This window comes from Corapipo altera, unplaced genomic scaffold (assembly GCF_003945725.1).
Source record: "Corapipo altera isolate COAL_440 unplaced genomic scaffold, ASM394572v1 0, whole genome shotgun sequence".
Classification (NCBI taxonomy): domain Eukaryota; kingdom Metazoa; phylum Chordata; class Aves; order Passeriformes; family Pipridae; genus Corapipo; species Corapipo altera.
Window position 1 is genome coordinate 33,119,903 of NW_020884872.1, and position 13,562 is coordinate 33,133,464.

Sequence of the window (13,562 nt, forward strand, 5' to 3'; positions counted from 1 at the left end):
CTTGATTAAAAAAGGATTTCTTGCTAAGTGGTGTAAAGCTGTATATGCACGGCGAAAAGCAAAAACAGCTATTAAAGGAGTGCACATCAAATGATTGTATCAAATCAGGCTGATCTGAGTGATAACCAAGCAAAATAAATGCATCTAGGACAAGATTTCAGGAAAGGAAGTTTGCAATATGCTACAATATCATATGGTAGAATTTTATCTTGATCTGTTTTTGTTTAAAATGTATTTTAATTTAAACCAGCATACAAAATCAATTTTTCATTAATAATTTTTCCTAGAAATAACAGACATTCTATTTTTAATACATCCATTTTCTAGCTGAAAACAAAAACAGCCATGCTAACCCAAAATTGTTTCATCCAGACAAGTATAAATTGCACCACGTTGTTTTCAATTGTTTCCACTACATTTTATTTCTGAGAAACCTGAATCATTCTTGTGAGACTCTAACTTCAGGACAACATTTTCTATTTTTTTTTATCCTGATCAAAAATAGGTACTGCTACTTGTTCAGACATAGTTTATCCCATCTTCCCAAAAATACTTGTATTTGCTGCAGTCCAGAAAGTGTTTGCATTTAGAACTTTTGAGGAAAAATACATCCTTTATGTGATTTATTTTTGATACTATATATATTATTGAAATCTCTTTACGTTTATATTTCCTCAGTTTACAAGTTTCCCCCCTTCTCTCTCACTTACACAGAAATTGAAAACTCTCCTTTGAGATCACTGGAATCTGTTTTCTGCAGATACTTCACTAAGGAGTTTATCAGAGATGATATAAACATTTGATGGAATTCAAAGTAATCTGCAACATACGACAGCCCCGGAGATTACTCTATTCCCCTTTATCTCTCCAAATCCCATTCCTTTGGAAATTGACACAACTTTGAAGCCCTAAGGAAATTTCTAAAACGAAAGAAATCATAAGAAATATGTCATTTGATAAAAGACTAGATTTCATTGTGTGGGCACATTGGGCAAGAGCTGATTTCTTATCACTAAACTCACAAGGAAAAGAGTATTTCAAAATATAAGTGGGGGCACCCCATAACTTCGGAAGTTGCAACTGTAATTCTTAAACTTTTCAAAAGGTTTTGTGACTATATCTCAATGACAACGTCATTAAGAGTCTGGGAGCAAACCAGTTAGTACAAGTACAAGCATAAGTAACTCTTATGTGTTTCCCAGTGTTCCTCTGCATTCTTGGGGGTTTCTCCAACTCTAATGTTTCAGAGTAGTAGCAAAACAGTCTTAAAACTGTCTCGAAGACTTGAAGCAAGCACTCATTTTATACTTTCTTGGGTGAAAGAGGTCAAGAGAGGAAGAAAAAGAGTAAGGAAGTAGCAGTAAGAGATACAGTCACATTATGTTATGGAGAGGCAATGTCTAAGGTTAAGGATACAACAGGTTAAAGAGACTGCATCATTCTAGGAGGTATGTGACTAATCCCAGTATATCATTCAGGTAAGTATTAGAAATGTCTTCCCTCAAAACTAAAGGCTACATAGAAACCTTTACAGTTCAGCATCATCTACTGTTCTTCAAACTTTTGCTCCGTGTGTGTTTGTGTTTTCTTCCTGACATTCTGCTGGTTGGCTTCCTCCTGCTCCTCCTCACACATCTCTTTGAAGGACTGAAGCTCTTTGAGTGTCAATTCTAAAGCTAAGTAAATTTTTACTTTCCCTTGGATACTGATTGGATGCAGGTTTCAGCATACTCCAAGATAATCAGTTTCATTTTTAATCAGTGTTGACGATCTCATAGCAATTTATCCATTTTAATCAGTACAGGTTGTAAGCAGTCCAAGTAGATTAAGCAGATGAAAAGCCTTCTGGCTTACCAAAGCTTTGCAACAGTGATTGCTAAAGGAAAACATGAGCCTCTAAAGTAAGTATTTTAGGGATCACATCATTTAATATTGGTGTTTGTGTGATACCTGCCAGGAAGCAGTTCATAGGGAGCACTTCACAAACTAACCTAAATGATTCTATGATTCTAATTACCATAATATATTTAAGGAGATATCTGAAAGAGACCACTTTTGGTCAATGAACCTGCTGCCTTGCTACTGCAGGTACCAGGTCAGACAATCTCATTCACAAAATTCCTGAGCTTCATCTCAGAAGCAGTAAGATATCACTATCCTCCCTCCCTACTCCTACGGAAACTGCTCCTTTGCACTCCCCTGCCTAATTGGTATGAACACTTTTAACTTCCAGCCTTCTCAAGTTAGTTTGTCCCATCTACCAGATCTAAGAGTAGCCCTACACCTTCTCTCTAAGTGAATGTTAGATCCAACTCACCCTTCTTGAACATGGATGTCAAGATGGAGAGAACAGAGGAAACAGAAGGCAAAACACCACATGAAAGAGTAATAGGTATCCACCAATCCATTGCTATTACTTTTCCTTCTGGCAGAAAGACTTTTTGTTTGCTTGATTGCTTTCTTAGGTTGGGAAAGGTAGTTGACCACAGTCACCTCAACTTTGCACGAGTCTGTATCTCTGCACCATATGGTTCTTTGTAGCAGAAACTAGGTAATTTTCACTGCCAGTGCTTCTTTTCAGGTTTGCTCCAGCAGTGTCTGAAAGGGCTGAACATTTTTCTGAAGAGTGAGTGTCAGAGTATATGCAACACAAGAAGACACAGCTGTTCTCTTCTGAATGCTAGTCTCAAAAGCAGCATGAGAGATAGAGAGCTTGCAAAAGGAATAGGGAGAGGCAGGCAGGCAGGAAGAGTGAAAAATAAAAAGCTGGTCTTTTTGTTCATTCTGTGACAAATCTGTATCCTTGGAAGAAACATGTCACACTGCATTTGGAAGACTGCTATACAAGTGAATTTATACCAGAGAACACAGATTTGGGTAATGTGTTGAGAGGAGATGGAGCTACTAGTCTGACTACTGTGTCCAAAAGCTTGTATCATTTGTGTCAAGAAAGCACAGAAAATCTTCTATTTAAATAAATATAAGACTGTCTCACACTTGCTCCTCTGTTAGTCCTTAACACAAAACAAGCTGTCATGGAAGGAAAAGACAAGCTTAGAATTAGTAAAGAACATAAGGCAGGAAAAGGGACGCTACAGATAGTGGAAAAGGAACAAAGAACAAAAATGTGTATGTTGTCTTTGTGTCATTTGAATCCGCTGGACAGCCCTAGACCTCCTAATTGCACAAAGGGAGGTACAGGGGAATGAAAAAGTACAGATGCAGACATAAGCATGACAAAGATTCCTGGTGTGGAAAGACCTCTGGCTCGGGAAGACATGCAACTGAGGGCCAAGATGAGAGTAAACAAGAAGAGATACTTGCAGCACACAGCTTCACTGCAGCACATCATGAGTGCCAAAACGTCACGTAGCTTTATAAAAAGGACAGGTCAAAGCAATGGGGGGAAAAAATTATACCTGTAAAGGGTCAGAAATACACTAACATTCCAACACTTTTTTTACAGAAACACCTAATCATTGCTAGAGGCTGGCATGTTTCCCTTGTTTTCACACTTGGCCCCTTTGTGGCTGCTGACAGCAGCAGGACACTGGACTAGACACAGCTTTGACCTCACTTGCCTTTGACCATGGCACTGAACCTGCAATTCATATGTTTGTGCATTATCCAAAGGTTTGTTATCTTTCTTTCATGATCGTCAACTGCTGGATTAAAAACATCCTTGGATTTTACCGCTAAGGCCCATCCACAGAGGCCCCCTCACTCATCTCCCCACTGCTTCTCCACAAACTGCTGTCCCTGAATCTGGTCACAGCTGTACAGCTGGCCAGCATTAATAAGACTAAATTTCAGATAAATGGCAACTGCAATTACTAAATTATTAAATCTTTTAATAGCAGCCTCACTGCTTAATCTCAGTACGTTATCAGATATAAAAGAATTCCTAAGTCCCAAATAATTAAACGTGCAACATGTTTCAGCACTTCTGCATGAAAAGCCTTAGCTTTGAACTAATATGCAGGGTTTCTAAATGCTTGAACTCTTCTACAGATATCTGAAATTGTAACATTCCGGCATTCTTAGGAAAAGAGCTTCAAAAGGTACTGGATACAAAAAACCACCAACTTTAAAAGAAGGACCCTTACACTGAAGCTGCAGACAAATTAATATAAGGCAAGCCATAGGTATTACACATTTCCTGGGAACTCTGTCTCCAACCCCTCACACCGCCAAGTAACCTCTCTGCTTTTCATAATGATTATTTCTCTTTCTTCCAACCTTTCATTGCTACTTTTCTTCCTTTGTTTACATGTAGCCTTCATACAAGACATTACGTATCAGGAGTTAAGAATTAGACCAGCAGCTCTCACACAGCTCCTCACTGTATCCTCCTGTATTTACACACAATAACCTGTACAGTTCAATGCAGAGAGCTCACCAATTGAAAATTCATACTAACAGTAAGGCAGCAACAGACATCATGAACATGCTTAAGAACTGTAAAACCACTAAAAACTTCCTGTTCCCTCTCTCCCCAAAAATATCAAAGGGCACCATATAGCACATGCAACACACACATTAATTCTCTCCACACTGCTGCTTTTGACCGAAATCAAAGCAATTTTGCGATGAAATCAGACAACAGGGTACACAGATTGCCTAAGATCTGGCTCCCTTTATCATCTCTGAAATTAATTACCCTGAATTAATTACCTAACAAGCTTGAGGATCAGCTTAATTCTTGAGTACAGTTTTTAAACAGACAAGCAACTACAAGACTCTGCTGGTGTTGGCACTTCACTTTGGCTTTCCAAGCATTGTGGTCTGCAGTATGTCAGTCCTTACAACCAGGATGAACACAGACTAAACCATATAGGCCCTATTGAATGTCTTTCAATAAAGCTGACAGGTGAAGCAGCAGCATTTCATCAGCATTTTCTTTTAATATTATGCTTATATGATTCTTAATACAGCGCACTGAATATTCCAATATTGATCTCCAGATACATCAACTGCACAGCAGCTCCCTTGGAAATATATTCAACTTCCCTACGCAAACAGATTCACTTAACAGAAGTTAGCCACAAAAAAAAAAACTCCTCTTTTTTTTTTTCTTTGCAGACAGAATCTTGGATCTAACATACAACATAACCATCATAGAACATGTCAGACAGGGAAAGCTTTTGAAGGAGACAGTGAAAGATGAGAACAGGCTTCCTCCTCTTCCTACATCTCAATATTCAATATCACTTTACTGTCACTTCACGAGGCCTTAATCAAAACCTGAGTAAAGACTAAAAGCAACACAAATCCTAAAAACAGCACACAAGCAGGAAGCCTATAAATGAAAAATCTTGAACACTGCACCTTCCCCCTCATTCAAACCTTAGATCCCACCTTCCTCTTCCTATTTCCATTACTCACTCAAGGCTGCAACTGTAGTTGCAGTGAACATTGAACTCTTCTGTTCTCCAGTAAACAATCCTTTTCTTCACATTAACACAGAACCAGGAATATAATTTTATTTCCATTGTCTCACAGTTGAAGATCATGTTTACCAAAATATCTTCCTGATACGCACTTCGCAGTGGTTTTGGACACACTTTAGTTTTCAACATATCATAACTAAGTCATTAAAATGATGAATTTGGATGCTGTGGTTACATTTGACTTCTATTGTGGACAAATAAGAGGCTTTCATACATTTAACAGTAATGAGTAAAATGACTCATGCCACTTCATTTGAAATGGAAAATTCTAAATGGATGGAGGTGGACTTGTCAGCACTTGCTAAGAAAGAAGTTGCAGGAGGATGGTAGAATAACAGCTGCAAACAAAAAAGCTGCCTTGCTAACCTGTTAGTGGATCCATTGTAGCAGTAGTTTGGCAGGAAATCGTAATTGAGTTCCCAAAAGACATGAAGAGTGATTCTCCCATAAGGGGCTGAAACATTGTGATTGGCTTCTCTGAACATGGCATCAAAGCTGTCCAAGGTCATATATCTACTCAGAAGCTTGTGAGTCATTTTGTTTATCTCTATCAAGCCATCCAGCTCCTACAAAAAAACAGGAGGAAAGAGAGTGACGCATTTAGTAAAGTGGAGAAACTGCACAAAGTATATCAATAACCTTGACCAAACAGAAGATTAGAAAGAAGTCAAAACGAACAACTCTTTCCTAGTCTCTTACTTTAATGATAACAGCTGGAAAGAAACAATGCTCTTGGGACTGTTTTGTAACAAAAAAACACACCAAAACTCTCGGAGAACTTCAGATTATTCAACAAAATCGTCCACGCTGCAGATGGGTCTCATATACAGATCTGTGCCAACTCTTCCTCCACTGAGCAGAAGTTAAAACTCCAACATTTAAACGGGGTCAGACATAAGCCAAAAGCCTTTTTGTGATACCTTCTGAAGTAGAAAATACAGAAAGTAATTTCTGCTAAGTAGGGTAACTGGTAAATTAGCTGTTGTAGTGATGTAGTGGTATGAATAACATCACATTTACCACAAATCCTTCTCATCATTTACTCCAGTGAAGGAAGTTACTAAGATGCAATGAAAGACCAGATCAGACATTTACAAATGTTGTGAAGATATCCACAGAATCACTAGCTGCAGGCTACATAACTATATATATAAGCACTGCCTTTCATAATGCTTTCCCTCTTGACAAGAAATTCCTAGTATCATTTCTGACACTTTCTTTAAACTAAACTAACCCCATATCTGACATCAGGCACTGAAAACACCAAACAGAAAGAACACCACCTCTTCTTCCAAAAAATCCAAGCACTGCTTTTAAAGATTGTTGTACAATGACCTAGTGAAGAAATGTCTGGTAGTTTTGTTTAGCTGTATATCAAACTACTGGTCATCTTCCCATACACTGTTCTCTCATTTAAGTGCTCCATATTTCAAAGGATTTTTAAACATGTGAGTAACAGCTACTTCAAGGAGGAAAAACCATTATGGTTGTTATTACAGTATTAAGTCCAATTTGAGGGGAAAAAATAGCTCAGTCTTGTAAATACCTTAATTCAATTTATTTAACTTGAAAAACAGTAGAAATTCTAGATTACTTAAGTTATTAGTATCAGTTTCTCACTGAGGAAACCAAGCAGTTTTCAGTGGAAATTATTTTACATCAAACAAACAAATAAAAAAACCAAAACACACTTCCCTCCCCCAAAAAAAGAAAGAAAGAAAAAAAAAAGAAAAAGAAAAGAGGAGCATGGTGAAGGGACAACACTTTTAGTTCTGTCGCTTTCTATCTCAAAGAATGAGAAGAATGAGAATCTGTGACCTAAGAAACACATCACCAACAGTTTCTGTTCACCTAGCCACTAAGAAAATTCTGCACATAAGGAAGAAAAACTACATTTCAATAATTCAAAGGTTATAAAGCCAAGCACTGAAAAGTCAAGAAGCTCTGTGGTCTCAGTATTTGATTTCTCTTCAGTAAAGAATGAAATTAAATCAAGGTAGTTAACTGCATGACAAAATGTCACTGGTAAAAAACTTATTACAGAATGACCAACTGTAAAATTCCTTGTGTAACTTTTAACTTGTTTTTCATTGCAGCAGAACTAAATGTGCCTGATATATTTCTTGCTCACTGCATATTTACTTGTCAAATTCATGCCGTCTGGAAATAAATTTTTTTTTTTTAGCATTTTAATCAGGAAACTAACTCAAAAAGACACCTCAATATTGCACAGATGCTCTTATTCCCCAGGCACAAGTCAGATCTCGTTCTTCCACAAAGAAATTATTTTTGTCATGATACAAAACCAAGCTGCCTGGATAAATAAACTAATTTTGATTCTACCAGGCACAAGGTTGTTCTGTTTTGATTTGTAATTTATCTACAAGAATGAACAGAAGCGGGCATTACAGAAGTTTAAATCAGAAGAACGCTGTTTTCCTTGTTTCCTCGTGGCTCCTAGTATACTTCTCTATACTATACTGTCAGGGTCCTCAGTTGCAGTAGGTTTGTTTTTTTTCTGGGCAATGAAAGAACAAAATTCTCTATCTCAACAGGACTGGGACTTGCACAGTCCCATGTATAGCAGCACGCTTCAGAGAACTGCATCAACTCAGGCCAAAGCACTGTTTGAACAGAGATGCAGGGTAAGGCATGGTGAGATAAAAATCATGGCACATCAGAATTAATGAAGTCCACAATACATATACTACAATGGTAACAGAGTGTTTGCCAGTATAATTTATGACATAGATGGAGGTAACTAAGAAAATGCCTTTGGAATGACCAAACTGCTTCTCTGGTAAGAGGTTTTGTTGACCTAGACTTAGTAAACCAGACAAACTTCAACCATTGCATTGTATGATTTCACACTTATAGGACAATGAAAACAAAACATCAGAATGAAGAGTTTTGTTATTCTTCAAATGACACTGCTTAAATTATTTCCCATTTATATATATGTAATTAAGGTTTACGATAAACAAGTTTGCCTGTTTGTCATTCAGCCTCCTCTTATTTCAGGAGCGACTGTCCAGCTATTTTCTTAGTGCATACTTGTAGGATTTCCAGCAAAAGCCAGAAGTCCTAATGCTTCTGCCATTAAAACACAAATACCAATTCATAATGAAGAAAAGAATATTTTAAAAAGCACTCAATATTTATGATTCTCGATGTAAATAAAATAAATAAACATTTAATTAAAATAAATTACATTAAAACAAAAAAAATCCTAGCACCTAGACCACAACTGATGTGTCAGTGACCTGGCAAAACTGCAAGACAACACTTACCACTATAGAAGTCAAATCCTCACTTTCAAATCTGCCAATTGCCAGTTCCATTGACCTGTACATGGCTGCTGAAATGCGTTGAGTGATCAGTCGATTCAGGTCGATCGATCTACCAAGAAGCTAAAGAAAAACATGCTGTGAAGTTTTGAACTGAAAGTCAGACTGTCAGACAAACTCTGCAAGGACTATGAGACTCCACAGATTAACAGACTCTCACGTTGTGAACTTGCATTTCAAACACATTGAAACAAAGCAGATGGACAAAATTTATAAATTCATGAACAAATGAAGTACTAAAATTTACATCCCAACTCTCACAAAAGGCAGCAAAATTACATGTTGCATTTACACTTAAGTATTTATATCAGCATTTTATGCTTCCATGACGTTGTGCCAACAACATATTGAAAACCGGTGAAAGACATTACTAGGAAGACAATGCTACCACCCATGACATTCCTATTTGGCTTGTGTTTGCTTAACTGCAACAGACATTTGCATTAAAACAGGATCTTTTTAAGGTTTGGTTTTTTTCTTAACTTACTCCTTCATATGACAAAAAAGCAGATCTCAAATGTTCAGTTATGCCACTCAGAAGACAGAACATAAAGCACATAATGAATTTGGTTTACCTACACAAATCAACACCATCGGAAAAGTGCCAAGCAACTCCAGTAGAACATAGTAGGAGTTAACTCACTTGAACATGTCTCTGTTTCAGCAGCGTCTCGTAGCGGTTGGACTGTAGCAGCTGAATGGTTGCTCCCTGATTCTTGCATTCTGAGCGCAATCGCTTATCCAGAAGCAGGCTATTGAGAAAGGAAGAAAATGCTTAAAGTACATTAAACAGCAAAGCAGAGCCAAAACGTGTGAAGAAAAGTTCTCATTACTGGAATAGCTACCTGCCAGCCATTGCCTTGTAGTATGCAAATATCTGGTCTGCCAGCTTGTAGACAAATTGGTCAAAACATAGGTTTACCTTGAGGGGAAAAAACGTGCATTTAGAGGTACTTAAAATTAAAAGAGGGGAGCTTATCCAAGACTTCCCACTGTTTATCAAACAGAATTGAGAAAGTTAATACATCCAAATTTCCCAGTACAAGAGAATATGACATTCAGCTTTCGGCATTAATGTGAGGCACTTTGCACAGGTCTGCAGGTTTTCTCACAACATGTCATCCAACCAGTTACCCATCTTCTGGTCGGTTTTCTCAGTTTTTTTGTTAACTCCAACTGAATCTCTTATATAGGTCTCCACCTTTACCATTATTTTCACATTCAGGTACAGATTATTTTTGTCCAGTAGGTAAGGTTACTTTACCTCTGCCTCAATTTCATCATAGAGGAACTGCTTCTTAAATTTAGTAAGTGCATAATGAGCACTGTCATTATAAAGGTCCAAAGAATACAGAACATACCTGAATGAAAAAGAATAAAAATAACAGAGTTACATGCATATAAAAGTTATGATTATTTAAGATGGAGTAGTCAAGATGTTGCAAGCCAGTCAATACTGTAATCTACATGTGGTTCATGTAAACAGGATATTTTCCTTTTTTAGTTTATATAAAAAAGTATCACAATTTTTCCTTTAAGAAAGTATTCAAGAAAAGGTGTAGATAAGTTTTTGTTATCTAAAACTTGTTTTCTAGATGTAGCTTTCCATCAAAATGGAACTAGGCTTTTACCACTATACATTATATTTGATATCTTTGAAGGGTAAGTAAGGAGAACTCGCTCAGGGAACAAAATGTGTGGTTGGTGCAATGATACTTATATGAAAGGTTCAGCATTTCAATTACTTCAAGAAGAAAACTTAAGAGAATCTGGAAATGGGAAAATGTAAGTGGAAAATTTTACAAAGGTTTAGAATACCTTCTCAATGGCTACTTGCTAAAACCACTGAAAGTAGTAACATTATAATAAGGAATGGCAATCGTTAAGTATAAACATTCAGTGGAAGAGCACAAGTGAGTCTTACTCCATCATCGATGCCTCTTTTGTCTCCAAAATATGATCTGTCAAAATCCAAGGCATGGACATCTCAATGGGAAACTGGATTCTTCTGCCCATGGTCAGTTCTAAGAAGAATTCCCTGAACCACAGCTGGGACAGATCACAGCATTGCTGCAGGGTTTCTTTCAGAATAAATAAGGGAGAATCACACTTCTTATAAAATACATCAGGCACAATACAACTGCAATTCTGATGATGCAATGTGAAACAAAAAAAGCAGGTGTGAGTCACTAGAGCTATGCAGAGGCCAAATATGTAAACCAAATTCAGAACATAAAGCCTATGACTTTTTAAAAGAGTTTTGAACTCCACATTGGCCCCCAAAATGGTGCTTTATTACAGAAAAAAAGAGTGGAAGTGGACCAGACTATCAGTTAAACAGAAAAACTATGGACACCAGTAAAGGGGGATTTCTAGTTCAATTTCTCAGTTGGGGGTTGAGAAAGCCATACACTGCACTTGGGAAGCAGCAGGTGAAGGAGACAAAATTGCACTGGATCCACCAGTACCATCTCTGCCTATGGAGGACTGAATCACTCCACATGTTCCTGTTGATTAGATGGGCAGGAAGTGACAGACAGACACATGAAGTAGGGATTAAACCAACAGGTTCCTAAGGACGCTGTCAAGGGCAAAGAGGTGTGCTTCCCATCTCTGTGGAAAATACTTGACACAATCCTTCTTTTGCAGAAGGCTTGAAAACTAAAACAGGAATGAAGTTTTTACACTAAGACCTTCTGAAGACCTTTTGCAGCGCTGTTCCCCAGTAGCATTATGACTGACATTAACAGGCTCCCCCTTCTCTGAAGGTAAAGGAGACCAGTAGCAAAACAAAAATAAAAGACAACACAGCATGGTGATGACAAAAACTAGATACACTCAATGTCAGTAGGTGAATTCTTTAGGACAGCATGTTTCCGATTACAATTAACTGAATAGTAAGAGTAGTGAAATGACATCAAATTTACCACAACAGAGAATTTTTCCCTCTGTACTTGAAACAAAAACAAGAAAAAAAAAAATCTTCCAAAACACAAAAACTACTTCCTTTTAAAAATTTCCATGTATATAGGCTTATCTGTCCCTTGTTTAAATAAATACATACATAAAGAAAATAGAAAAAGGAGTAACAATACAAAATTTGACGCATTATAAACAAACGTATAACAAGTCAAAATAAAAACCCCACCACAATACTAAATACCGTGTCTCAGAAAAAGTTTGGACAGACCAAGGCTTTTGATAAACAACCCAAAGGTAAGTTGACTTAGGCAATCGGAAACATTTTCCAGGTCGTGTTAGAGGTGTTAGGACATGCTAAGCTGGACACTGATCATCTACGTATCTTACCACTGAAATTTATCAAATGAGTGTAGAAGAAAGACTCGCGATGGAATTTTTCTATGTCCAATATGGTGGGCCCCTCAAGGCTACTTCTCAAGGTTTTCTTGGAACCACTTTTGTCAGCAATGAGGGACTCTAACATAGTTCTCACCATGTAAAGCTGTATCATTAAAGGAAACAATTATGGTGGAAAGGGGGGGAAAAAAGGAAAATACACATGGTACATTAGTTGAGCAACACTGAGAATTACTATCAGTAAGCGACTGCTCCACTTCAAATTGAAAACTGACACAGTGTGGAGAAAAGCCTTTCAGGCAAGAGGAACTGATGCAACACTAGCCTATGCACCAGCACAAATGCCTACCCATGCCAAGGGGACCTCCACTGACACTCAGCAGCAGGACCATTTGCAGTGGAACAGTTCACCACAAAAAGTAAAAGTAATAAGTAATGTCTTACCACCAAAGTTTAAAAGAGGCGGATAGATGTAGGACTGCCTCAGAAACTTGTGTGTCACATGCAATAGCTTTTCCAATCCCAGAGACTTGAGCTGCTTCAACAGCTCAGCAGAGTTTAAGGACTCTGTCATAGTGCGAACCATGAAGAGCTAAAAACCAACAGAGGGCAGGCAGGGGAAAGAGAATCCGTTAATAAAAACACATGGGTAAATAAGGAAGGGGAAACAGAAGCAGAGAAAACGTGTTAGTTTGTTAATAATGAAAAACAGCACAGTAAGCATGCAGAGGAGGTCATACAGAAAGGTTGTTCAGAATAATCACTGCAATATGGTGCTCCCTCGAGCAAAGGAAAAAATTCCCATTGACTTCAGAGGACGCTCAGAGAGCCATCAGCTTATCAAATGATTTCACAAAGATTTCCAGTTATTACCAATTCCCAATTCATACACAGCCATTTTAGAACTGCATGAAACAGAGAAAAAAACCTATCTAAAAATGGATATATTTGACCTCTCTTCCTCCTGTCAGCCAAAAAAGACAAGTGTGCCAGCCCAAGAGCAGAAGAAGCAGACAGAACCACACACTCTAAGCAGCCTATTGCAGCAGGTGAAGCAAAGCCCTTAAAGCACCGGAAAGCACACTGGTGGTAATATTTAACTTTTTTTTCCCCTCAGGAAATTTGAAATCGAAACAATTTTTTCCAATTATCAAAACAAAATCTTCATTAAACCCATCTTATCACAAATTAAGCAACTTTTTATTACCCAAGATTATTATTCATATATGCTCTCCTTCCCACAGATTTTAGGTATTACAAGATTGTCTGCACAAACCACAGTTGCCTTTAATTTGTCACCCAAAGTGCTCTCTTTCTCAGATGAGCTCTGAATATCAGACCATACACTTTCCAAACAAATCCATAAATAAAATAAAAAAGAGAATTATATGGAGGTAACAAGAACAAGCATCTAGTATGGGATTTCAATGACTACCACAGATAACAC

At 37.6% G+C, this 13,562-nt stretch overlaps 1 protein-coding gene across 2 annotated transcripts in view; it reads right to left on the reverse strand.

The window, feature by feature from the left end:
- Positions 1-13,562, reverse strand: part of CYFIP1 (cytoplasmic FMR1 interacting protein 1) — a 73,636-nt gene that overhangs the window by 28,417 nt on the left and 31,657 nt on the right. Inside the window, exons 16-22 of one of the 2 annotated variants that reach the window (XM_027642815.1) lie at positions 12,107-12,260; positions 10,722-10,878; positions 10,062-10,158; positions 9,643-9,719; positions 9,441-9,549; positions 8,741-8,860; positions 5,817-6,016 (exon numbers count right to left, since the gene is read on the reverse strand). In XM_027642815.1, coding sequence (XP_027498616.1) covers positions 5,817-6,016; positions 8,741-8,860; positions 9,441-9,549; positions 9,643-9,719; positions 10,062-10,158; positions 10,722-10,878; positions 12,107-12,260 — 914 coding nt within the window. Of the gene's footprint in view, positions 1-5,816; positions 6,017-8,740; positions 8,861-9,440; positions 9,550-9,642; positions 9,720-10,061; positions 10,159-10,721; positions 10,879-12,106; positions 12,261-12,559; positions 12,708-13,562 lie in introns of both variants that reach the window. The other variant, XM_027642824.1, reaches the window with a different exon arrangement.